Source organism: Arvicanthis niloticus, chromosome 6 (genome assembly GCF_011762505.2).
Source record: "Arvicanthis niloticus isolate mArvNil1 chromosome 6, mArvNil1.pat.X, whole genome shotgun sequence".
NCBI classification, from domain to species: domain Eukaryota; kingdom Metazoa; phylum Chordata; class Mammalia; order Rodentia; family Muridae; genus Arvicanthis; species Arvicanthis niloticus.
This window is the reverse complement of record NC_047663.1, coordinates 98,165,814-98,192,727: the sequence shown is the minus strand read 5'-3', so window position 1 is coordinate 98,192,727 and position 26,914 is coordinate 98,165,814. Positions and strand designations below refer to the sequence as shown.

At 44.2% G+C, this 26,914-nt stretch overlaps 1 protein-coding gene across 2 annotated transcripts in view; it reads left to right on the top strand.

Moving 5' to 3' along the window:
* Positions 1–26,914, top strand: part of Usp7 (ubiquitin specific peptidase 7) — a 49,869-nt gene that overhangs the window by 7,911 nt on the left and 15,044 nt on the right. Inside the window, exons 2-10 of one of the 2 annotated variants that reach the window (XM_034504944.2) lie at positions 14,329–14,433; positions 19,069–19,267; positions 21,109–21,247; positions 22,329–22,417; positions 23,433–23,541; positions 24,444–24,574; positions 24,960–25,014; positions 25,876–25,956; positions 26,058–26,148. In XM_034504944.2, the coding sequence (XP_034360835.1) occupies positions 14,329–14,433; positions 19,069–19,267; positions 21,109–21,247; positions 22,329–22,417; positions 23,433–23,541; positions 24,444–24,574; positions 24,960–25,014; positions 25,876–25,956; positions 26,058–26,148 (999 nt within the window). Of the gene's footprint in view, positions 1–14,328; positions 14,434–15,182; positions 15,328–19,068; positions 19,268–21,108; positions 21,248–22,328; positions 22,418–23,432; positions 23,542–24,443; positions 24,575–24,959; positions 25,015–25,875; positions 25,957–26,057; positions 26,149–26,914 lie in introns of those variants that run through there. The other variant, XM_034504945.2, reaches the window with a different exon arrangement.

The window sequence follows — 26,914 nt, the reverse complement described above, 5'->3', positions numbered from 1 at the left end:
TTGTGCCCCCTTCCCTGCTTGACAGCCTCAGAAAGAAGGAGCCCCTAGGCATGTGTGTGAGATGGGAAGGCTCTAGTGTGGATGGGGTACTTGTGAAGTAAGAGAGGGAGATGACCTCTGGAAAGGACTGGATCAGGGGAGGCTTCACCGCAGAATCTTAAGTGAAGGGCTAGTGTGCCCAGAGGTGGGAGGCATTTGATACTCCTAGTCTCACTAGGGCTTACAGTTCATAGTAAGCAAAGTAGTGTTTCCATCCTTTCAAAGATGTCCCAGTGGGTATCCGCCTCCAGCTTCCGGGATGTTCCTTTTAATCCACAGGTCCAGTAAGCTTGTCAGCATGTCAAAATCCCTTCTGCAGATGTGCTCAAATTCAAGGTACCCAATGGTACCACCATACTACATTGTTCTGTGAGCTTAGTGTAATTGACAGGGTCCTTGGCATATAGAAGGAGAGGTGGTGCTGGGCAGCGGTGGCGCACGCCTTTAATCCCAGCACTTGGGAGGCAGAGGTAGGCAGCTGATTTCTGAGTTGGAGGCTGGCCTGGTACACAGAGTGAGTGAGTTCCAGGGCTATATTATATAGAGAAACCCTGTCTCAAAAAGAAAAAGAGGGAGAGATGGAACTGAGTTGACCTATGCAAGAGTGTCAGCAGCCCTCCTAGCTTTAAAGATTCCTGACTGTAGGTGCCTTCAGGAATCTGGAAAGGGCCTGGACACGTGGAACATTGGCCAGCCACACCTAGATTATAGCCAGGGTCAGTAAGGCTACTTCAGACTTCTAGAAGTTTGGCCAGTTGGTTCCAACAGACAGGGAGCTGGCAAGATCTGAGATGAATCAGAAGTAGTATATGGATGTTGGATGGATGCCTCGAGGCCTTCAGGAAGTCTCATTGAAATTCACTCACTGACCACATGTGGTGGGCAGCAGGATACCAGTGGGCAAGTTAGGGGTGGGAAGTCGTCCTATAGCTCTGAAAAGTGGGTGCTTTTTTTTTTTTTTTTTTTTTTAATGTGGTGAATCATAGAAACCAGGGCTCAAGGTCTAGGGAGATGGCTCAGTCACTATTTGTGCCAAAAGCACGAGGAACTGTGTTCATAGTACCCATATTAAAAGTCCAGCTGCAGCTGTGTACACCTGTAATCCTAGCACAGAGGTGTTGGAAATAGGAACTTCCAGGCCAGTTAGTTTTGCTGAATTGGCAAGCTCTGTGTTCAGCAAGGGACTCAGATCCTATCTCAAAAACTAAAATCGGGACAGTGAGACTGGGGGGTGGGGTAAGATAAAGAGCACTTGCTTTTCAGTTTCATCTGCTTGAATTGGATTAGGAACCAAGTTAAAGTGGATGGAGAGAGCACACTCCACAACATTGCCTTCTTAAGTCCATGTCTTCCCGTGTACCATGTGCACTTACAAAATAGAAATACATACACAGTGGGTATTGATAGAAGAAGACAGGATCGACCTGGCCTCCACATGTGTGTGTGCATAGCTCTGTGTTCACTCACACCTGTGTGCACACTTGCATACATCGAACAGCAAAATCTAGGACTGTGCAAGTAAAAGAACGGTCCTCACAGCTGCAACAGGAGGATACTGCCTCAGAAGGTTTTGTTTGTTTAAACAACAAAACAGTCTGGTTTAATGACTCAGTCACCAAGCAAGATTCTGAATTCTATCCTCAGGACCTACATGGTGGAAGGAGAGAATGATTCTGTCCTTGTCCAGCGTTGACTGCCCGTGGCCCTACCTCAAACACATACATGAATGAATGCTGGAGAACAAATGAATTCATAGCATATATATGAAGTTCAGATGACAACAGAATTAGGGAATTCTGTATGTATGTAGCGTGTCTCCCCCCACCCCCCACAGGGTTTCACTTTGACCTTGGCAGGCGCTTCCTGGAACTCACTATGTAGACTAATGGGCTTTGAACTCAGGTCTGCCTTTGTGGGCCCCCCCGGCCCCCCCCCCATTGGTAAGGGTGCGCAGTACCACACCTAGAGGTGGTGATCTGTTATTTCAGCCAGCTTGCCTATTCCAGGCTAGCTGACCTGGGAGTTTTTGGGGATTGTTTGTGTCATCTCTCTGTGGGAGCACCATGCTTACACGTGGGTTTCTGAGTCTGACTAGGTCTGGGGGACGGAAGTAGTTACACTTTGTATACAGGAGCTTTTTACCCACCCAGCCGTCTCTCCAGCAACTGGTTTTGCTTTGTCTTCTTTACCTACAAACCATTTGTTTTGTATCGTTTATTTAAAGTGACTGTCCTCTTTCATTGAGTTCTGCTTGCTAAATATCTATTGTCTGTCTGTCCATCTGATTATCATCTATTCATCCTTCTAGTTAACTGGAGACAGACTCTTACCGTGTAACCCTGTCCAGGCTGACCTATAGCTCAGATCCTCTTGCTGGTCTCTGACCTATTTGGATCACAGGTGTGCATCCTGTTTTATGGAGTTGTTGAGCTTTTGTCAGAACCCTGTGGTCTTGCTAATCTGCATCTGGATTCCCCTCTGTTCTTCAGGTTCTCCACAAAGCATCCCTTTGTCAACATTGCATCTTGCTTATTGCAGCTGCTCAGTGGCCCTTGTATTGAGTCCTTATGTTCTTTTTCCAAGGAATTTTGCTTATCTGTTCTGTTTCTGTGTACAGATGTTAGACTCAGCTTCTTGTTAGGTGTAGTCATCAATTTGACTGGATTTGGGTTGAGATGTGTGTGTTAAGGTGCACTTATGAACTAGTGTGTTCATGAGGTATTATGGGTATATGCATGTGTAGCTGAGTGCCAGGCCAAAAGAGGTGCATTTCTCTACCACTTTCTGTCTATTCCTTTGAGGCATCATCTCTCTGAACCTGCTCTTGCTTTATCTCTTGGAGACTCAAAACCACCAAGCCCCAGTGAGCCTTTTGTCTCCTCCCCCACAGGGCAACTGGGATTACAAAGTGTGTACTTATGTGCCTGGCTTGCTTGTTTCCTGGATGCTGGGATCCAAACTCTGGTCATCAAACATCACACAACAGGTGTTGTTCTGCTGGGTCTTTTCTTCAGCTCCTTTTGGTTGCCCACCACCTACCCACCCCACCCTGGCCAGGACCTTATGTAGCATAAGGTCCTAAAGCTTCTCTGTGTACCCAAGAATGTTCTCGAACTCCTGATTGTCTTGCCTCTTCTCCTGAGATCACAGGATTTCATCATCATTCACTGTTCATAAGATGTGTTGTCTCTGTTGTCATTCACTGCGGAAATGTTTAATTTAGGAGCCCATGATTGCAGTGTTGAGTCTTTGCATTTGTGAGTGCTATAAATCTCTTTAGTGATTTTTACCTCAATGGCTAGTATTTATGTGCTCTGGACAGCCAGTGTTGAGTTCACCATTGCTCTGTAAGCTCAGTCTTTGTTAGCTGGGGTGGCTTCCTTTCATTTTACATTGAAATTGGCCTTCTTTTGCTATAAAGTTCTCACAGTACATCCGGGCACTAACCTTTCAACCCCTAAATGACAGAACAGATGCTGGGTGAGTCTCTAAGGAGAGAGACCTGGCTAGTGGGAATCTTCGTTGCTAAACATGAGGCCGGCATCCCATGATGAAAGTGTTGAAAAAGAATGTAATTTAGATTTTATGTTATAAATTATTATTAAGATTATTAAGTCTTAACCTTTGCTTGTTTATTTTTCTTTATTTTAATTTTTTGAGACAGGGTTTTAACTAACAGCCTACAATTTGTAGATCAGGCTGGCCTTGATCTATCTGCATCTGCCTTCTGAGTGCTGGTATCAAAAACGGGTGCCACCATGCCTGGCCATATATTTTGTAGCAACACCACTTTAGGCTTATCCCTGGCTAGCTTACAAGTAAATACGACTCAGACTTTATTTTATTTGGCTTTGACAATTATTGGGGGATAACCTCTAATCTACTTTTCTATCTGTTGGCCTGGCTACCTCCCCAGCAGTGTACCCCCAAAGACTTGCTGTTTCTCCGGGCCATGTGCTCATGGCCCACCTCCCCTCATAGCAGCTTCTCCTCCTCTCGTACCTCCTTTACCTGACCTCTCCTTTCTCTTCACCTACAACCAGGTAACTCGAAACCCACCTACCTCTAAATCTTCCAGTATTGGCTGTTGCTAGTTTTAGTTTATAAGTACTTTGAAATTGAGAAACAAGGGTTGCACAACAAAAGCTGGTAAGTGTGAAAAGTCACTCATAGGCCAGACTGTTCCTTCTGGTACAGAATTTAGCATTATAATAGGTAGCAGCAGACCAAACCTCAACATTTTTTGTTTTTGAAAAGTCTCACTGTGTAGCCTTGCCTGTCCTTGAACTTGCTTTGTTGACCAGACTGGCCTAGAACTTAGAGAACTGTCTCCCTCTTCCTCCCAAGTGCTGGGATTAAAGGAGTGTACCACCGTGTCTGGCTGTAAGCTGTTTCTGAAGATTGAGTCTAATGAGTAGCTCATTCATCCTCCTGCTTCAGCCCCAAGAGTATCTGTATTATAGGTCCTTTTGTTGGAAAGTATTTTTGTTTTGTTTTTAAAGATTTACTTTATGTATATGAGTACACCATTGCTCTCTTCAGACACACCAGAAGAGGGCATCAGACCCCATTGCGGATGGTTGTGAGCCACCATGTGGCTGGGAATTGAACTCAGGACCTCTGGAAGAGCAGCCAGTGTTCCTAACCACGGAGCCATCTCCTGCCTCGTGTTGGATGGAAAGTTTTATTGTTACATCCCTTTTCCTCTAACTTCACCCTTTAAGCTGGCCTATCTCTGAGTGACTTTGAATGGAAACTAGGTATGAAAGGAAAGAAGTTGATGAGTGTAAAGTGTTAGAGACCTTCTAGGACGCAGATAGCTCTGCATGTCTGTTGTGCTTGCTCATATAGCTTGTAGAGCTATCCAAGGGGGTCTTGACTTAGCTAATAGTTTAGTATTGATGTTACTGCGTGCTTGTGTGTGTGTGTGTGTGTGTGTGTGTGTACATGCACACAGTTTTATAAAGTTACAAACTCATTGAAAAAATCCAAAGCAGGGAGCCAGCAGGGTCAGAAGGAAGCTTGTGATCCTTCAGAGGATTAATGTCCTGTCTGTGGAAGGACAGCTTATGTGCTACTCGGCATCCTGTTCCCCTGGCTACTCCTTGCTGCTGCAGGTGATGCCTGGTACTCCAGTGCACTTGTTTTCATGCATACTATGATACCCCTCGCCCCATAGCAGTCGGGGCACACCACAGTTTAGCAGACTTTTGTTTTGTGGAAGGGAATACTTGAGGAAAAGCATAGTCATCAGCTTCTTGGTACTTTGCACTTCTCCGTTCCCATTGCAGAGTTCATACCAGAATTTGAAAGGCACACATTAGAATAAGGGAACAGATTTTTACATGATAAAGCTAAACTGAAAACCTCAAGTTGTATTTAAGGAGTACATATTACATGTGTCTTTCCTTAGGGCTTCATTTTCATGTAACTGATTTAAATCAGGGTTCTTTTAGACCATAGAGCTGTTGTTCTGTAAAATAGGGTCTATTTCTAGCTTTCAGGCTCCACTGCCTTTAAAACCTGTGTGGGCAGTGGCCCCTGAAGTGGGCTTCCTACTTTTTCTGGAGCTGCATACCCAATGCAAAAACCCAAGTCAGACCACTTTAGCTTCATGAGGTCAGTTGAGACATTATTATTGCTGGTGAGATCTTATAAGGAATTCATAGACTGGCACATACATCAGTTAGAGGTTCACAGGGTGGGGGCAGGACAAGCTAGTCCGTTTTCATCTAGACCTTTGCAGAAGGTCTAGTATCTTAGAAGGGATCTCTTGCTTTTGATGGCCAAGACAGAGGCCCAAGCACTGAGTACTGACTACTTCACACTTTGACTATGGGCTCTGTCGGGGGCCATAATGCTCTTTCATAGTGGGGGAACCTGCGGTGAGGGAGCTCTCAGAAGGTTGTTAGTTCTCCTGGGTCTTCACAATCCTCCATGGTTATGGTTTTGGTTTTTTCCAACTCCTGCCTTGCCTTTCTTTTGTATAGCCCTTGTTCCTGTTCCTTCTGTGGCTCACACTATCCACTAGCTGTGGGTTGTTCTTACCAAGGTTTGCTCACCTCACTGCTGGCTTGTGGTTTCTAGAATCTTTGTGGCTATGGCATATGCTAAGTCCAGGCTCTATAACTTTAAACCCAGAGTTCTCCATTGCCATTTTTTTACTTTTGTTCTAGAGGGTTGGTCCTGTGGTCAGCATTCTAAGCCTTTTGGTTATAGCTCTGGTCCTGACTATCACTGTGGCTTAGTGGTGCCACTGGAAAAAGGCTAGCTCATTCTGGAGGCCAGAAAGACTCCCTGGTGTTGAAACCTGAGGGTGCTGCAGGACTAAAGTATAAGACCAGGCTGTGTATTGCATCATTCTAAGTGTCCAAAAACCAAAATAAGATACCATAAACTTCTAACGCAGAAAAGCCAGATAACCTTGTCCTTAAAATAAACCAGCATCTTCGCCCAATGGCTGATTGCCCTGTGTGGTGTAAGAGTGCTGCTGTTTTCATGAGAAAAGTGCTTGCTGCATTTTTGGGCGTGTAAACATGAGAGAGCCTGGAGGACAGAAGAACTGCCATCTTTCAAAATCCCCAAATAAAAAATAGTAGATCTGAACAGAAATGCCCTGGGAAGTTTTATTTGTAAAACTGCCACAGATGAGCAGAAGGCTCACACTGCATTCTTTTCAGCCCTTCTGGCAGTGAGAAGAAACAGTGTTGCATAGTTCAGAGCATTGTGTAACACTGTTGAAATGTCAGAGAGGACCTCCCTCTCCCCCTCATTTTCCCCCCTTGATCCCTGGAGACAGGGTTCTACTATACAGCCCTGGCTATCCCGGAACTCACTATGTAGACCAGGCTATTCTCCAACACCCAGATCAGCCTGCTTCTGCCTCCAGAGTGCTGGGGTTAAAGATGTGGGACACTATATGCCCAGTGTAAAATCAAGGAGATTGCCAGGTCATGGTTGTAAAAGAACAACAGACAGGACAGAAAAGTTGCTCAGCAGTTAAGAGTGCTTGCTGCTCCTCCAGAGGACCTGAGTTTGTCTCCCAGTTTCAGCTTTGTCCAGGTCACAACCAGTTGCCTGTAATTTTAGCTCCAGGTGTCTGATGCCCTCTTTTGGCCTCTGACTGGAGGAGGGGTGTACACATACACCAAATAATTTTTAAAGGACCCTTCTGCTGAAATTGATCTTTTCTGCTTTCTCTGGTAGTGGATACAAATCTCAGGTGTGATAAAATCATATAGAACCAAACAATAAGTAAATGCTGAGGTTTCTGGTTAGGATTGGCGGGTTACTTCTGGACCAGATGGACGAGGACCTAGTTTTGTTGTTTTGCAGTGGGGGAAACCAAGAAAAGAGTACACAGTCGTTGCATTGTTTGCATTTTGAGATGGAAATCTCATAGTCTAGGCTGGCCTCGGGTCCCTCACCTTTCTTTGACTTCCCTGCTCAGTGCTGGCCACCACCTACCATCGAACTTGTGATTCCAAAATATGGAAACTTGGCCTCCATGTGTACCGGGCAAGCATTCTACCAACAGAGCCCCAGCCACAGCTCAGTACAAAATGTAAAAAAGCATCCATACATATTTAAAGCACTTGATTAGCCTTCTCACCAGTCCAAGTGTGACTTTCATCAGCTTGTGGTTCTGTCAGTAAACAAAGGTTGGGATTATTACTGAGAATCAGGTATTACTGCATATCTGATACATAATAATAACTTTGCCCACGATAGGCTAGTGCACTCTTGCTAAGCCACACCCCAAGTCCCTCTGTTGGACTTTTGTTTTTAAAACTTTTCATTCTCCTGCTTTGTCTTCCCCAGTGCCGTTCATGATGTATCACCATGATCTTGGTTAGTGAGGTGCTTGGGAGTGTTTCTTACTATCTCTGCTCCAGCTCAGATAGACGCTTTCCCGCCGCTGTGTTCAACACAGCCAGGGCCGTACCTGAATGGAGCAGTGAGGGAAGGCAGTAAAGAGATAAACACACAGAAAAAAGCTAAGATCAGGTGGACTGGGCGCTCTGGAGGAATGGGAGCATCCCAGAAGTTCAGTGTAGTATATACAGTTTATTATATTCAGAGAGGCAGGACACACACACACACATCTGAATCAAGGAGACAAGTTATGGTATACAGCTGAATGTCAAGGAAGCTGGCTTAGCTAATCTTGGTATAGGGGAGCAGACTTCAGGCTGTAATGGGATGGATATTTTGGGCATTTTCTGCACACTCTTAACATCTGCATGTGGAGCAAAGGAAAGGTGGAAAGCTTTGCCATCCCTCCTAGCCCCACTACTTACTTGTGTGGAGGTATGGGGGCTTTGCCATTTTTGCCATGGGCCTGAGGCTGTGGCCTTTGACATGGCCAGTAAATGTCAACAATACATATTTCCTTGGGACCCTACACACTGAAGGCTTCTGTTGTCTCCATACCTCACTAGCATCTCTCCCTTCTAGTACACTTACTTGGTCTTTGCTGTGGGAAACTGTGTCAGGGAGTCAGTGGGTGAAGGTTTTGACTACCAAGACTTGTCTGCATTTATTTGATCCTGAATCTCACACAGTGGGAAAGAAAAGATCAACTCAAGGCAGTCTGAACTGTTCATGTACTTGACAAGGCCTATATACCACCCCACACGGAGGCCGGGGAGATTGAACTCTGTAATCATTAGGTTTTTTCTTTAGTTGTTTGAGACCTAGGGCATACGTGATGGTAAAGTTTTCTCTGAGTCCTTTTCCTTGCATCTTAGGCCTGAGGCATAATTTAAAAATTATGGAGTCATTGAGATTTACAGAGAAGTTTTAGAGTTGTTATAAGGGATTACCTTTATCTCTCCTACTTGGTTTTTCCAGAGGTTAAAATCTCCAACAAGTCACAGATGTGGGAATTGACCTTAGAACCTACACCTCTGCTCACCAAACTTAAGGCTGCTTTTGTGGCTTCACTGGTGTTCCCATAAATGTCCTCTTACTGGTCACATCTTCACTTTGCCTTGTCTCAATTGATAAGGTTGTTGGCATGTGTGGTTTGTTTTTTTTTTTTTTTGGTCCTAAAAACAAGAATTTTGCAGGATGCTTTAAAAAAAAAAAAAAAAAAAAAAAAAAAAAAGAATGTTGGGGTGTACAGCTCCTGGAGATTCTATGCATTCACTCTGCTGTGGACGACAGAACCTTCCCTCTCTAGCCCCCTAGACTCGCTGGGCTCCAGAGCCATGAGACATGGCTGGGAACTACAGGCTTGGGCAAGAAGGTGAATGAACACTTCCACACCAGTACCTGTGTAGCTCAGTTACCCCTCAAATGATTGAGTTGTCTATTAAGTAATATTAGTCTAAGATAAATATGCAGAATAATCTATACCCTCCTTTACCTTAACTGCCTCCTTCCCTACCTTCATTTCTGTGTCCTTGTCCTTCAAAATCTTTCTCCCACCTTCTTTCTCCCTCACCTTCTTTTTCCCCCTTCTTGTGGTACTAGAGATTGAACGAAGGGCCTCATGAATGCTCTAGGCAAGGACTTTAATACTCAGCTGTACACCAACTCCTCTGTTAAAAACTTCGTATTAAGTAGTATTCTAAATTGAGTTTAGTATGGTTTGAGAGGAGGAGGAACCATGTAGATAGAACTGGATGATGGGGATGAAGTTGTGCGGCTCTGTTGTGTGACCTGCCCAGGACCCAAGAATTAGCCCCTGTGTTCTGTGTGGTCTGCTTTGTAGTACTGGTTGGTTTTTAGTAGGTTGTTACCACAAGTTGAAGAGTCTGGAGTAGGGTCAAGTGAAGAGATGCTTAGGGCTCCAAAGAGAGAGCTGGAAATTTCCAGCTAAGGCTGTATCACATGATGGTGGTAATATACAAGATGCTTGGTTAGCAGATTTTGAAAATACTGAATATGTCTTCTGCTCTATCCTTTTTAGGCCAACTTGACACTTTTCATCTGAGCTCTAATATCTTTGAGACTGAGGTGCTAAATTAATGCTGCCAATTTCAGTTGGCAGTGTTCTGTGGTGGGCTGGTGGTCCTGTTATGACATCACAAATGGAGGTAGATGGCAGGAAGCGAAGACCTCCTCAGTAAGGAGGAGGAACTTTAGTTAGGCTTTATAACTAGCCAAGCAGCTGGAGTGGTTCTAAAAAAGAGCCTCTTTTTTTTTTTTTTTTTTTTTTTTGCCTTTTAATAAGCACACAAAATTAGACCTGGTACCATGATGAAAAGTGATATACCTTCTTCTGTGTGACACCCACTTTAGAATGGCAATAGCTTGATTTTCTGCAGATTCTGGCCATATGAAGGTTGGGAGTTTTGGAGATTGTTTTGGGGGAGTGCTCAGAATTGAACCAGAACCTCCCTCCTTGCTGGGTTAGTGTTCTTATCACTGAGGTGGCTCCCAACCTCAGGGACTTTTTTCTAGCTAGTTTAGCTTTGTACATTGTTTTGTTAGCCACTTGAGTCTTCATTATTTGTGATCGTTGTGTGTCAGAAAGTTAATACTGGGGTTCTTGTTTGGTCGAATAATGTTAAATTACTTGTAAAATTTCAACTAGGGCCAGGAAGAGATCAGCGGGTAAATTGTTGGGCAAGCATGAGGACATTTGGAGCCTGTATAAAGCGCACACACCTGTAATCCATTGTTGGGAGTCAGGGCAGGCTTGAGACAAGTGGATCCTGAAGGCTTGTTGGTCAGCCTGGCTAGTGCAATAGGGGAGAGTCATGTTCAGTTAGAATTCCTGAGCCCTAAAATAAAATGTGGAAAGTGAGAAGACATGATGTCTGTGTGTGGCCTTTACACTATACACTGGTGAGGGGCTGACTGCTCACGACCTTCCCAGTCAGTAGGACAGAACCCAGGAGGGAAACCTATTCATGTACTATAAACTAGTTCTTCCATGTGCATTCCACAATAGAGGAACCAGTTCTCTGGGATAGTTCTTATTCTGACCTTAAGTTAAATGCTCTTTCTTGAATAACTCTACACACAGGATATTCTGTCTTTTGGGAGATAGACTTGAGCTGCCTGGCCAGTTGTTTAGTACTTTCTGTGGTTTGAGTTCCCAGCACCTGACAGAGCAACAAGTGACCTTGTGACATTTTATAGCCACCAGGCCTTAATTGTCTACCTGTGTGGTGGATAACTTTGGGTGTGAGTTGATTGTGGCACTGAAGAATGCTGTACTGTGGGATTCTACTTGTACCCCCCCCCTTGGATTTGCCAACTGTAGAACAGCCCTCTTTAGTGGGGAAGGAGAGCTATGGCCTCAGGCTCACTTCAGTCTTAACACTGTAGCTGGTGGACTTTGCTCACTTTGCTCCAACCACAGTGTTAGTCAGGAGGTGCTGTGTGGAGCCATAGCTCTTTAGATCTCAATTTTTGCACAACATAACGTTTGCTGGAAAAGTACTCTTACCTAGCACAGCTTACTTCAACAAACAGCCTTTAATTCCTACAAAACTGAAACAACCCTCTTGTAGTTGCGGTCTGCACTTTTATATTTGGATTTTAGTGGAATAAAAGCAGACCTTTGCCTTCAATCACTAATGTTTCAAGATGCTTATAATTTAGAAGGATATTTTGAGAGTGGTTTGTCAGGTTGATATTTTGACATAAATTATGTTTAAAGGCATTTGTGATGCGATCAGGCTACTGCCAGGTGGAATTGAAGAGAATTCTTTTAGGATCTGACACCTCTAAACTTGTGTGTGCAACAGACTGGTTGCTGTTGCTTAACATCCTGCGAGGTTCCAAATGAACAAGGTCCTCACGCACTTGAGAATTTGTCAAGGGAGTGAATGATATACTCTGCCTATTCAGCACACAGCTTTCCCAAATTTATATTTGTGATGTTTATTTTTGAGACAGGGTCTCACTGTGAATCTCTGTCTGGCCTCAAACAGATCCACCTATCTCTTGGGATAAAGGCACGTGCCACCATGCCCAATTTTCATTTTGTGTGTGTGTGTGTGTTAGTGTATTGGTTTGAGGGAGAGAAACAGAAAACTTGAACATCTGTGCATATGCAGTGGTGGATACATGGAGCTCAGGACAACTTTGAGAGTTTGTCCCTCTTTCCACCGCATTTCACAGATGGAAATCAGAGTATGAGAGTTCTGTATGTAGCAAGCACATTAACCAGGGCTGAACTATTGCACTGGCCACAGCCCTTCTGCTCAGTAAGAGAGGTTTGTGTGTAAAGCAATTTTTAAAGAAATAAATGGTATATGGGGAGAAGTTGTATTGTGACCCTTTTAAGCACAGACAACACTATAGAATGCCTCAAAGCGTATAAAACTTTGAAGGGTGATTTAATGTCATTGAGTGGAATAGATGTAGGTCAAAGAGATTCTGAAGCACCCAGTTCTCTTTGCCTTGCAGCTCTTATGCTTATTATTTAGGAAATTTAGACTTGTTAAATCAACAAAAAATTCTCACTGGCTTCTATAGAGTGAAACCTCCTTGATTTGTCACCTGGCTGGCACTTGGGGCCCAAGGCAAGTATTGTGAGTTCCAGGCTGGCCAGAAGATGTCCTTGTAAGGATACCCCTTCCCCCCAGTCCCCCCAGTATTCTACATCCCTCAAACCCTTATCCAAGGGATTTTGGGGCCAGTTTTTAAAACTGTTGTTTTTAGACATAGCTTTCTAATACAATTGTGTATTATTAACCTTTGGAGGTTGGAAGTGATCTTAAATTTGTCTAAATGTGGATGAAATGTTTATTTCTTATTTTGATAGTTTTGAGATACAGATATGGGGAAGCAGGAGTGCAGGAGTTCTTGGACAGTTTGTATTCTCCAACTAGAGGCTTGCAGTTTAAGGGCCAGACAGCCTCAGCACTGTCCATGGTTCTGAGAAAGGGAGGGAGGGATGAGAGACACACACACACACACACACACACACACACACACACACACACACACACACGGGGGGGGGAGTGGGCAGACTGACTTTGAGACTGTCTGTCTGTCTGTCTCCCCATTTGTCCATCCATCCCAGTCCCTGTATCCATCCCCGGTAACAGTAAGATGGGGGATTATTGAAGGTCCAGCACAGAGCTACCTAGCTAGCTATTCAGAAAAGTATGCCTCCTTCAGGTAGTAAGACCCATTTCCTGCTGGGGTATTTGTCCTGGCAGGGGAAAAAAAGCAAAGCTCCTGGACAGGGTTGCAGTGTTTGTGGAATTGACCTGCTTCTGCAATCAGTGTTTTGGAATGGTGTACAAAGGCTGATTTAACCCCAAGATTAGCCAGATGTGGTGACTCCAGCTGTGGTCTGAACATCACAAACTTAGTTTTGTTTTCAGATGTTTAGTGAACTCAAGAAAATAGTGTGTATGGTTAAGGTTTTCTCTTTCTCTTTCTCTTTCTCTCTCTCTCTCTCTCTCTCTCTCTCTCTCTCTCTAGTTTTTTTTAAGACAGGGTTTCTCTGTGTGGCCCTGGCTGTCCTGGAACTCACTCTGTAGACCAGACTGGCCTCCCAAAAACTCAGAAATCTGCCTGCCTCTGCCTCCCAAGTGCTGGGATTAAAGGCGTGCGCCACCACTGCCCGGCTAAGGTTTTTATTCAGTTTTTTATTTGGCCATGTGTAGATGGATTGGTAAGGACACGTGAGTACAGGTGCCCTCAACAGTTCAGATGAGGACACTAGATCCCTGGGAACTAAGAATTACAGGCAGTTGTGAGTTGCCATGTGGGTTTTGGGAACCAAACTCAGGTACTCTGCAGAAGCAGTGAATGCTCTTAACCTCTGGACCTCTGAGTCCTCTCTTCGTTCCCTGGGTTAAGTTTTATTGTGTTTGTTTGTTTGTTTGTTTTTTTTTTTTTGTTTTTTTTTTTTCTTTTTTTTTTTTTTTTTTTTTTCCCAGTGCTAAGCCTAGGACCCACGAATCTTTATGCACACTAGGCAAGAGCTCTCCTAGGACCTACAGCCCTACCCTGGAGGATTACATTTTAATTAGTAGGAAGCTTACTGCAAAATGACTTTCCCTATCAATTATGTAAAGGTTCTTAAATCTAAGCCATTAGCCATTACAGAATAAGAGTAAATAAGAAACGATACACATAAGCGTCTTATATATATAGATAAGTTCTTTTATTAATTGCAAATGGAGCAGATTATCATGCATTGTGGCTAATATTCACCTGCCTTTAAACTTTGAAAACTTGCATTATTAGTAAATGTAAGAGTTATAGTACAATTAGAACTTAGTGACTACAAATTAACAAGCATAAATATATTCTTGTGCATCTAGTCCGACTGTGAAGCTAAGCTCATGAGTTTCTTATTTTTCCTTAAAGCTGGAGATACAGATGACCCACCAAGAATTACTCAGAACCCTGTCATCAATGGGAATGTAGCCCTGAGTGATGGGCACAGCAACGCGGAGGAGGACATGGAGGACGGTAAGTACCGCTCACTTACTCACAGCCGTGGAGTGCGGTCAGAAACAAAACCCACCTGTATTTTTTCCTTGAGTACTTTCTAGTCTTTAGAGTAGTTATCAGGAGGTTATATCTGAGGGCAATTTAGCATCCTATTTTTGTTTTGAATTTCAAGATTGTATAAAATTTCAAGGTAAGTTGCTTCTCCTCAGCCTAGGCAAGGGGGTTCAAATCCAGAGGTTTATAGTGAGTGGGTGTCTGCTCATACCCACAGGTCTCCAGCCACTGTTAGCATTTAGGGTACCAGGGAGATTTTTCTCTTCCCATTTGTTTGCAGCAAGATACTTCAAGGCATTGGGATTTGGTTTTCCACTGCATTCCCACTTTAGTGTCTTCTCAGTCCTACAATTGAGAACGCCTCCCAGCTCCTGTTAGGAATGAAGAAAGAGCCAAACATTGGGCCCTGTACTTCCTCCACTCACTTTTCTCTGTAGCTTCCATGTGGAAAAGCATATGCATATGTATATGCATGGGCATTTTGTGTCAGGGAATCACTTTTTCTTTTGAGAAATCTTCTTTATAATATATCATCTTAAGAGATGTAAACATTTGCAAGCCAAAGTCCTGAGAAGGGAGCAGCCAGTAATTTTATGCAGCCCCTGGAATCTTGCAGTGTAATATGAAACCATGTTCTGTACAAGCATGTCCATCAATCCTCATGAGGGTTGTGTCCTTCCCAGGGGAGTAACGGGGCAGTTGAAAGGAACCATCAGGCACGGGCTGCACCACCAGAAGGACTGCTGTTCAGACCTCCTGCCAAAAGTTCAGCCTCCATGCGAAACTGCAGCCGCAGTTGAGAGTTCTCTCACAGTGCGGTTTACCCCTGGCAGCTGGCTGAGGCAATTTCTGAGGAAGGTAAAGAGGCGTGGGCTACACCCCGCTGCTTTGTTCCCCGTGGAGTGCGCTTTCCACTGTAGATGAAGGGCATCGGTGTGGGTGTGGTCTTATTGGTTATTGGGCGTTTGGTGGTTTCACTTTGGACACCAGAGATGCCAGGATCGTTTTAGAGAGGACATTTGGGAAGTGGCCAGGCAGAGGTGCCAGGTGTGCATTTGGGGTCAGTCTGAGTTGTATGTAGAGCAGTAGCCAAGCCCACCCCATCAGTTCTCCCAGTGCAGCTTGTTTATTTAAGCAGTTCCTCTCTTCCTAGGAGTGCAGGGAGACATAGATACAGCTATAAGACAGTGGGTTATTCTGTGTATTAGAAGACACCAGCGTTTCCCACTAAACCCTACCTGCTTCCTTTCTGCAGCCAGAAACAACCAGATGTCTCTAGACATTGCTAAATGTCTCCTGGGGGCCTGGGTGGCCTAGATTGATTGAACCATGGTTAAGAGTCAGCATTCTTTTAACTCAGGGTAAATAGTACTGAATTCTTAGTACTAAGTACTCATACTTTATCACAAGACCTGAGAGGAGCAGTGGCCCAGCTTGGCTTCTGAGATGGAGAAGCAGTGGCTGTCCTTTTGGTTTGCAGTTGGAAGTGTCTTCAGCCACGGCTAGACCTGGGCCTGTTCACAGCATGGCAGAGGCAAGGGGGTGTGGGGGCTCTGTTTCTGGAGCAGATCTTAGGGTGAGCTTTTCCAGAAGTAATGTGACTGTGAAATGTTGATGTAGTTTGTATGTGTTGTGTGGCCGGGGTCAGAACCTTGGGAAATTGGAGGAACGCTGCATTACCCACCCATGCCTCAGCCGTGCACGCCCAGGGTTTTCTTAATGATCCCTTAGACTCTGGCTTTGAACCCCTTTACTTAGATCTTTTTAAAACATATCAAATTAGAACACATGATCCAGAAAACATTGGATTGAGGCCATTTTGTAGCCAAATGATCTGTGACTTTGTTGTGCTCAGAGTCCTTAGAGCCATCTCTTGTGTAAAAACTTGGGTAGATTGGCAGTGCAGACATTAATGCATTAATGGAGGACACATGTAATTGAGGAAGAGAGCTTTTTTTGGAGGGGGGGGTGGGGGGCCGTTTTGAGACAGGGTTTCTCTGTGTAGCCCTGGCTGTCCTGGAACTCACTCTGTAGACCAGACTGGCCTCCCAAAAACTCAGAAATCTGCCTGCCTCTGCCTCCCAAGTGCTGGGATTAAAGGCGTGCGCCACCACCGCCCGGCTGGAAGAGAGCATTTTTAAAAATGCCTTTTAACAGACTAATGGGATGGGCAGGTCTTAGAGCTACTTTCTTATCATATTGATTCTTATTTTGTCAGTATCACTTTTGCTTAGATGACAAGAAGTTTTAGAGTAAACACATGGGCTATGAAGATCTAGATAGAGCTGCTTTAAATTGTAGGTCTCTGAAAACAGCCCATTTCTTAAGATTAACTGACTTGCAGAATTTATATTAGAATGACTAGTGTGTCAGAAGACATCCCTCTAGAGTCACCATATGGAGAAAATCCCTTCAAAAGCCTGAAGTGTCATGTCTGTATGTGCTTTCTCTACAGAGTTGAGGCCAGGGCAGTCCACTCAGTTTTGTTTTCTTTTTTGTTGTTGTTGTTGTTTTTTTTTAAGTACATAGGCTCCCATGTGCCACTGCATTCATTCTTGGGCAGAGACCATTGTCAGATTGGTCGGTCTCAAGGAATTTCCTCTAGAAGGGTAATCAGGGGGCTTTTAGTGTTGTGCCTTTCATTTGGCAGTTCCAAATTCTCATTTGTCCTACTTGCTTGAGCACCAGGGGCCTAGTTCACCGTGTCAGCTGTAGGCTGGCTCTATGGCTGGATTATATCCCCCCCCCCCCCCCCCAATTATTCACAAGAAGTTTCAACTTCCTTAGCCTGTTCTAAGAATGTGCCTTCAGTATAATGCAGAGATCCAGTGCAACATGTAACAAAGCAGACTAGTGAATAGGGACCACGGACGGTACCAGGTTCTCTTTTTAAAAGATTTGCACATTAAGGTCAATGTCACCACTATTTTTACTTAACATTTAAAGGACAATTTGGCGATTTGACTAATGTGTGGCATGGAAGAACAAAAATTGTAATCTGCTCCAATATTTGTGTGTATAAATGTAATCTTACAAGTTTGAATCACAGGGACAGGCTAGCTTTATTGTAGAGTGCACAGTCATTGTCCTTGGTGTCTCCACAGATGAGATGCGTCATGTCAGTATGCCTCAGTTTCCTTATCTGTAAAGTTGAAATCAATATTGCTCAGGTGCTATTTGTATGTCCAGTAAAGCATGTAGCTAACCTTTTCTGCTAAGTCCTTTTAGGCAAATCCATGGGGAGAAAGAATTCTTCCCACTTCAAGCAGGTGTAGGAACAACTGACCCAATAGACTTAGGTCAGTCATCAGCATCTGGCAGCTTCCTGGAGCTGCTCTTGCGCTTCCGCTGTGCTCCTGCCATGACTGGGGGAGCCGGGATTACAAAAAAGGGGTGAGGGAACTCTGACAGACTTTGGTAAAGAATACCCTCTTGTGAGGACTGATGGACATGTTTTCTTAAGAACAGACCCAGGTAGTTGCAAACTTCTAGCAACTTTAGTATATCTAGAACAGGTGATCCCACAAACCCGTGTTATGTGGAGTTTGGAGATGGAAGGTTGTGGGGCTCTATTTTGATGGCCTTCAGCACTCTGGGAATGTTTCTGGGAGGGCAGGGTGTCTCTTAATTAACATGCTCTTCATAAGTCTAGTTATGCATAGTCCTCTGATTATGTTCTGGGACCTAATAGCCAGGGAAGACAGTACCTGATTCTATGTGGGGGGAGGTGGCCCTCAGTTCCTACCACTCAGGGAGCTGTTTCCTCTTTGTAAGACAAGCACAGAAAGTGATTCCTTCAGACACTTGTGCAGCCCCTTGGTTTCCTGTGGCTTCTGTCAGTTTTACTGGTGCTTGTTAGTAGCAACTGTGGCAGAGTGGCTGTGGGAGACAGCTCACTCGCTATAGCTTGAAAAGCAACAGTGAACATTTCTGGGACTGCATCAGCTCACTGGCCTGTGGCCACTTGCCAGTGATGGGTAAATGATACCCCTTTTTAGATGATGCATTTTTGATTGAGACACTGAACCTCTGAGCAGAGGCAGTGAAGGGGCGGAAACCTTTATTGTTGTGCTAATATTCATATTGGAAAGAACTTTAATTTCTCTATGAAAAAATTGCTGCCATAAGGGATCCAGCTTATTATTTGACAGAAGTTGAAGCTTGAGGGATTGTCAATCAGCCATATGGTCTACTGTGCTCCTAGCACAGTGGCTGGCCCTTTAGCTGCCTTTCTCCCTTTCCAGTCAGTCCAACCTACGGAAATACAGAAATATAAGTCCTTCTTTTCCTTCCCTCCCAAGTCTGTCCCCTCAGTTGATTTTCAGGTTTGGGGAATGAGAACTGAAGTGGACGTTCATTCCCCTAAACCCTTAGTTCTCTGAGGAAAGGCAGGTGTGGGTGAGTGGGCCCTCTGTTAGGGTCCAGCTATGTAGAAACTGTCTTTATTAGTGCCTTTTCATAAGTTGGAAAAGCCACTATCATTTCCCAGAGGCATCAGAAATTAGAATGGATTGAGATTCTGTAGAGCAGTTTACTGCAGTGTTGTTATACTTTTGGTTAATGCCCTAGCTCTATGATTGATGGCATGTTTTCTTGCAGACACCAGTTGGCGCTCCGAGGCAACCTTTCAGTTCACTGTCGAGCGCTTCAGCAGACTGAGTGAGTCGGTCCTTAGCCCTCCGTGTTTTGTGCGAAATCTGCCATGGAAGATTATGGTGATGCCACGCTTTTATCCAGACAGACCACACCAAAAAAGCGTAGGATTCTTTCTCCAGTGCAATGCTGAATCTGACTCCACGTAAGAGTTTAAATGATGCAACTACAAATGCACAGATTTCTGGAGGCCCAAGCGCCATCAGTCTTACAGTCTCAGTTTCTTTGTAACTGTAACAATCCCTTTTCATTTGGCTCTGGGGATGGAACCTAGGGACTTGCTACTACATAAGCACTCTACTACAGAATTACAGCCCCAGCGCTGATTATAAGAGTGTAATTAAAAAGTAACTTCAGTATGTTAGTGCCCATTGGCCTGGACTGGGTCCATTTTGACTCTGCCAGCCATGAACTTCTTGTTCCCTTGTCTGCAGAAGCAGATGCCTTAAGTGTGACTGTCAGAAGCTGACATAGCCCCCTGTCCTCTGATGCCTCATGCCTATGGGCTAGTTGGAAAGTATACCTCACAGCAGTTAGTGAGATGTTTAAAAAGTATGGATCTGACCTATTTATGGGGGAAAGTTTGGTCATACTTTTTCAAAAGGAGCTTTATTTTTAAATTGTCTTAGTACCAGTATTTGGGAACAGGAGGCAGGAGGTTCAGTTCAAGCCCAGCCTGGATTAAATTAGACCCTGTTTCAGAAACAAAGTAACAAAGACATTTTGGAGGGTCCTTCCAATTACATGAAAGGTTTCATGGTCTATAAGTCTTTCAAACTTTACCCCTTGGGTTTAATCTCAGAAGTTTGTGGTTCTCCCTTCAATCCACATCCTTGCTGTCAGTATTAAACTCCTATTGGAATGACAGTTGGGAGAAGGGTGTATGTGGACTGTGGAGATCCCTTTGTCTGTACCAAGGAGCCTAACATTGTACTTAGGCTTCATGACACGCCCTGATTCTGGTGCTTGAAAACCTTGAGGAAAGTGTTCATCAGAAGATAGCAACTTTGGTTGTTCTGCAAATACTCCCAGGAAGAACACCATTTTTTTCCTTTTCCTTTAGTGTTTGAGAAGTGCCAAGCTAAGGTGGCAAGTGGTGTAGTGGTAAAAACGGTTGCCCAGTACAAGCCATGGGGTGGGCTCAAAGGGTCAACATTGTCCCCTCCAGAAAGATGTGAAATCAATTTTATCTGTAATGAGGGCCACTTAATAGATTAGGGCTTTTCTTGTCTCTGGTAGTAAATTGGTGCCCAGGCTAGACTGCATAGATGGAAGTCATGGACCCATCTTCTGGTATCCTTATTGGCAGCACATGCTTCTGTGCCTGATAACTCCTGAAACATAGGCAGGTGTGCTGGGAACACTGCATTGTGGGAGAACCTGGAGGTGCATCTATCTTCACTTGAGTATTGAAGGAGGAAGGGTTTTGCCCTACCAGCATAGCCTTGAGATTCACAGTAATCCCCTTACCTCAGCTTCCCGAGTTGTAGAGATTGTGTGTGCGCTACCATTCCTTGCTCATCCACTGTTTTGCTCTTGTATCCCCTGTCACGTCACAGGGATTTATTTGTACAGGCCATGAACCACTGAGCTACACCCTCACCTAGCCACAGTTGTGCAAAACCTAAGGCTGATACTTAAAAGTGCAGGCAGGAACTTGTGGTTTATACTTAACAATTAAACACTTTAGGGGTTAAAAAATGAACACAAGCCAGGTCATGGTACACGCCTTTAAACTTAGCTCTCAGAAGGCAGAGAGCCAGGTAGAGCTGAGTTGTTGTCCAGCTAGAGTTACACAGTGAGACCCTGTCTTCAAGTAAGAAACTAGAACCACGAGCTGAGCTACTGCTGTTGTGACCTCAGATCCTTGTGTTCTGTCCAAGGTAGATTTTCATGTGCTGGTTTTGATGTTTTAAAAATGTGTGGGTCTCAGTTAAATATGCCAGCTAAGGCTTGGTGGGTTTTGTTTCCTTCCCTCCACAACAGGTCGTGGTCCTGTCACGCACAAGCAGTGCTGAAGATAATAAATTACAGGGATGATGACAAATCTTTCAGCCGGCGAATCAGCCACTTGTTCTTCCACAAGGAAAATGACTGGGGATTCTCTAATTTCATGGCCTGGAGTGTAAGTGACAATGTTTAGTCTGTGTCTCAACTGGTATTGATGGTCTTGGTTTTTTAGTTTTCAAAAATCTTGCTTGTGAAGGCACCTGGAAGGAAGTTGGTATGGCTTTCTGGCATTATGTGTTCAGTATATATAAGGATCTGGGTTGCAGCCTTTAAAATTTTACTTACTATGCTGTGTGTGCAAACTTTATTCTTTGGTGTGTGAGGTTATGTGCAAATAACTGAGTGTGGGCACGCATGAGCTAAAGTGTGGTCCATTTGTATGACTTCTGTGGATTCAGCTCAGATCATGGGTTCAGGCTTAGATGAAAAGTGCCTGCTCTCTGTGTCATCTCACTGGCTCCTCAGTCATGGCTCTGCCCTTCCTGATAGGGTTTCTCTGTGTGTGGCCCTGGCTGTATTGGAACTCACTAGGTAGACCAGGCTGGCTTTCACCTGCCTCTGCCTCCGAAGCCAGAGTGCTGGAATTAGAGGTGTGGTACCCCACCACCACCACCCCACACACACATCAAGTTTGAATTTTTCCAATATCTTTCAAAAACTTGTTTGTAAGTGTATGAGGATGCCACAGGGGCCAAGACTGCTTACCAGATTCCTTGGGGTTAGAGCCATGGCATTTGTGAGCTATGAGGTGTGGGTGCTGGGATCAAGTTCTGATTCCCATGACAGCAGCAAGCCTGTTAGATAGAACTGTTCTCCAGCCCACTAAAGCAAGTTTTAGTCACATGATGGAAATCCTTCCTAGTAGGGGTGACCTTTCTTGGGGCCCCTTTCTGTAGAAGTGGCCAGCGGTGGTCCTTGGCATATTGCTGCCTAATCAGAGTACTTGAGAACCTCACCAGCTCACTTAGCCTGTGGCAGTAAACCCTGAGCACCTTTGTAAAGCTCCTAGGGGGCCATACTTAAAACAAAGGGGACCACTTCCAAACAGAGCAAAGTTGCACACAGATTTGAAAGGAGTGCCCTGTGAAGTTTGGAAGCAGCACTTTACTGAGTGCGGAGTACAAAGACAGCCGCTTCTTTTGAGTAAAGTAGATACTTGTGTGCTCTTATTTGAGTTGGATGTTTTTATTTTACAGGAAGTGACTGATCCTGAGAAAGGATTTATAGATGATGACAAAGTCACCTTTGAAGTGTTTGTACAGGCGGATGCTCCTCATGGAGTTGCGTAAGTTTTGTTCAGTTGGGTTCCTGTACTGTATTGAGAAGCACTAGAATAGGTTTAAGAGATGTTTGTGGTCTCGTGTTTGCCCCAGTACTCAACAACATAGTTGTCCACTTCATACCCTCACCAGTGTGTTTTCTGAATGTAACGGGCCAGCACTGGTTTCCCAGTCACAGTCTTATCAATAGAGAAATCAGGGCCTTTGTGTGCATGGCTTTTGCTTTTATTTTGAAAACTGCACAGACATGAAAACCTGTAACAGGGAGTGTGCTGGGCAGGATTGGCAGCTCCAGTCCCTTTTTAGGCGTGAGGTCCTAATCTGGGCTGTTGGCCAGGCCCTGGGACTGCACCGTCACTCAGGCTCATGCTCATGTTAGAGTGTAGCAGATTCGGAAGGTTGTTTGGAAGAAGTGGTTTTCTATTTACAGGTAGATTTTTCTGCTGGGTGGCCTCATGGGTTGAAAATATCTGGGACACAGCTTAGGGCTACCATAGCCACTCAGATAACATAACAAAGATGTGCTGCCCTCAGGGTTTAAAAGTGCATTCTAAAACTTCAAAATCCATATTCCTGTCTTCTCCTGCATAAGTGTGTTTCTATACATTTGATGTAGGGTTGTGTGGGGTATTCAGCTGTTGCCACATCTTACACATTAGGCATTCATGTTTTGGGGGTGTGTATGAGTGGGAGCAGTGAGGAGAAGATTGTTCTGTAGTCACATTTGATGTCTGTCTGACAGCGGTGCTGAGAACTGTTAGGAGATAGATGCAGGCTGAAATTAGTGATCATGGCAGTGAAAGATCCATGGAATGTGAGTGAAGCCTCAGTTCCTGGTGTTGTGCCTGGAGGACTGATCTGTGGACCATGTTCCTTTGTTGGGATGTTAGAAAACAGGATGACATGAGACGGTGATGCTCAGCTACACAGATGCCAGGCGCAAATGGCAAACTTAGCACTATGTAGTGTCGAATCCAGGTGTCCTGTGCAGTGGACCTTCAAACTTGGACTGTCTTTCAGGTGGGACTCAAAGAAGCATACTGGCTATGTCGGCTTAAAGAATCAGGGAGCGACGTGTTACATGAATAGCTTGCTGCAGACCTTGTTTTTCACAAATCAGTTACGAAAGGTAAATGAATAGTATTCCTTTCAGCAGCTTTCTGCCTTCTCTTCTGCAAGGTATGTTAAAGGCCCAGCAAAGTACTCCCCTATCTCCCCAGATAGCAGCCCTTTCTCCACAGGGAGGCCTTGACAGGCTGCCTTTAGTCTCTGGTGGTGGTGGGGTCCGTCTGTTCTTGGAGCTAATTTGTGTGATCAAATTTAAAATACAAGCCATAATGGTAACAATTAATTGACTCTAGGACTAATGTTTCTACCTTTAAATTATATTCCCAGGCTTTCCCTGACTTTATTTAGAAATAAAGTCTCATGTAGTACCTGCTCTCTGGTTGCTGACACGCTGGCCTCTGTAGAGTGCTGGGATTAAAGATAGGTAGTACCACACCCAGCCTCACACCCTCTTCTTTACAAAGTTGAGGAGAAGGGAGCATCTACATATGTTCTTAGACTGGCTTTAAACTCACTTAGTAGTCTCTGTAAATCCTCCTGCCTCAGCTTCTTAATAAGCAGTTTGAATCTAATGAAGGGTGGTGCTTTTCAGACTGAGGTCTTTTGCAGACAGTCCGGAGTGGAGCAGAGAAGGGACATGTAGGCAGGCAGGTTCCTTGTGTGTTGCATCTGCTGGTTTCTGCCACAGTGGCCTCTGAGGTGGGAGTGTGTGCAGTGACAGCTTGAGTACCATCTGCATTTCATCATCTGGGTCCTAGACACTGGCAGGGAGTGCTGGGGTGGGTGAGCTAATGGTGACTTAAGGTTTTTTGCATTCTCTTTTTTCTAAGTTGTTTCTACAGACATTTGATGGTTTACAAAGTTGGGCATAGTTAAGAGCCTCTAGTAAATTGCTTTACTCCTTATGATATTAGAAATGATACTTTTACCTAAAAATTGAACCTTCTAAATGAATTCTTTTAGGCTGTGTACATGATGCCGACAGAGGGCGATGACTCATCGAAAAGCGTCCCGTTAGCACTGCAGAGAGTGTTCTATGAGCTACAGCACAGCGACAAGCCTGTAGGGACAAAGAAGCTCACAAAGTCATTTGGGTATGTATCAGCAATCCACCTCCATCCTGCCTTCTGTGTGAGGGACAAGAGTGGAGACAGGAGTGACACGGCTCACGGCTGGCCCAGGGCTTCTATACTTTCTCTCTTTCTTGAAAGATTTCACCACCTTCCTTTTCGTGTCTAGCTTTGAAATGTATGTGTATGTAACTTGTAGATAATACCTTCTAGATTTTAAAAAACAAATTTAAAGTTTTCGCTGACTGCTAATAAAATTCAGTTTAATCTTTGCATTATGACAATCCCCAAGATATGAAAAACACCAATGATTTTGAGGCTAGAGGTTGATTCAATTTAGTTTGCAGTCTAGATTCACTCCCTGGAAATGCTGAAGTTGAAATGTAGATATTCCTTTTCTCTTTGAAAGGTGGGAAACATTAGATAGCTTCATGCAACACGATGTTCAAGAGCTTTGTCGAGTGGTAAGTTTTAAGCAGTAACTGGTTCTCACAGTGAATATGTGAGGCAGTGCTAGATGGAGAAGTGCACAGCTGAGCAGACTATTTACCTTGGTTTAGGACTGATGTGCAGGCCAGAGTTCAAGAGTGCTGGGGTCCCACCGACATGTCTGGTTTAGGGCTTGTCTAGTTGCAAACTGGGAAGGACTGAGTCAGTAGAAGGTGATGCCGGGGAAGGTTGTAGCTGTGAATAGTGGGTTTTTCATTGATTACCCTAAGCATATGCACAGGAGGCACAAAGCCAGGGGAATGCACGCTGGCTTAGGCAGCCACCGTTGCCCGTCCGCATTAGTCTCTAGTCATTCCTTCCTGGACTGAGGAAGGACATAGATGCGTGCTCACGCAGACGTGGAATGGATGTTCAAGGTGATTGGCTGGGCAAGGTGTGTTTTCTTTTTTGCAGCACTAGCTGGATTGAATCAGTTCATTAAATATCCATGGACAAACCAGTCAATCCTGTTGACAGGCTCAACCTCATTAATCTCTTGGTGTGGACCATTACGAGTTAAGTTTAGTGATCAATTTACATGCTTTTTCCAAAGAGGTAAAATAAATATAAAAAATGCTTCTAAAGGCACTCCAGATTACTAATTTATTACAAAGACTGTATAAAAGGTTAACCTCAACTATTGCATGTAGATATTTTTTGTAAAAGCAACAAAATCCAGCCAAGAAAGATTTGTATGTTTTTTTATAATTGCATGCCAAAGGTAATATATGTATAGTCTAGAAATTCTTTGACTGTTGGCATTTCCAAATAAAGTGTTAAATGACTATGTGTTACTCAAGTATAAGTTGTTTTAATGCCCAAATCTTTTTTTTCAGTTGCTTGATAACGTGGAAAATAAAATGAAAGGCACATGTGTAGAGGGCACCATTCCAAAGTTATTCAGAGGCAAAATGGTGGTATGTGAGCATTAGTTCTAAAGAATGGCTTTGAAAGATTATAGAAGTAGATTGACAACCAGTGCTGAAGCTGTCTTCTGTTTATTCTTACATTCTTACAGTCTTATATTCAGTGCAAAGAAGTAGACTACCGTTCTGACAGGAGAGAAGATTATTATGATATCCAGCTAAGTATAAAAGGAAAGAAAAACAGTAAGTCTTGTTTCCATACGCCATAAGATTTTACTCATTGCCGCTCTAGCTCCCTGTCACATTTTGCACAGTGATTGTGCTGTAAAAGTAATAAGGTTAGATGCAGGGAGTGACATTTTAAGCACACAGCACACTGGGTGATTACCTGCTTCCACGAAGCCTCTTGTGGCCTGCCCAATCCCTGGATCCCCCTCACCACTCAGGCCATTTCTCTCATTTTCTGCTTCCATTTATGGCATACACAACATTTATCTCTTGTGTGGACTGATAAATAATAAGTTTAGTGATCAGTGTATGCTTTTCTACAGAAGTAGAGCCAGTGTAAAAGATGATTCTGTATATCCCATTGTAAAGTCTGTACAAGTTAGGCTTCTCTGATGTAGACGAATTTTTCCTGGACATATTACTCTTAGTCTTTTCTCTCGGCACTTTATTCACTGTTCTCCCTGGCCCCTGTGTTCCTTTGTCTCAGGACCCCTGCCCCACACCACCTGTTGCCCTCAGTGTAACTTCTGGTGTGTTACCCCCACTCTCCCTAGAGGAGAGGGCCTTTGTGTGACTGTCTGACCTCACTCCTCATTGCCTTTTGTTTAATGACATGTGCTGATTTTAGTGAAGTCACTGTAGTGGTTGTTGCTCTGTTGTCACTGTTCTGATTGTGTGTGTCAGGACACTAGGGCTGATACCACATTGCCCCATGCAGGTCCATCTTTGGCCTGGTTCCTCTTCAGTTCACACCCTGTTTCTGGCCCACTGATTTTCTATG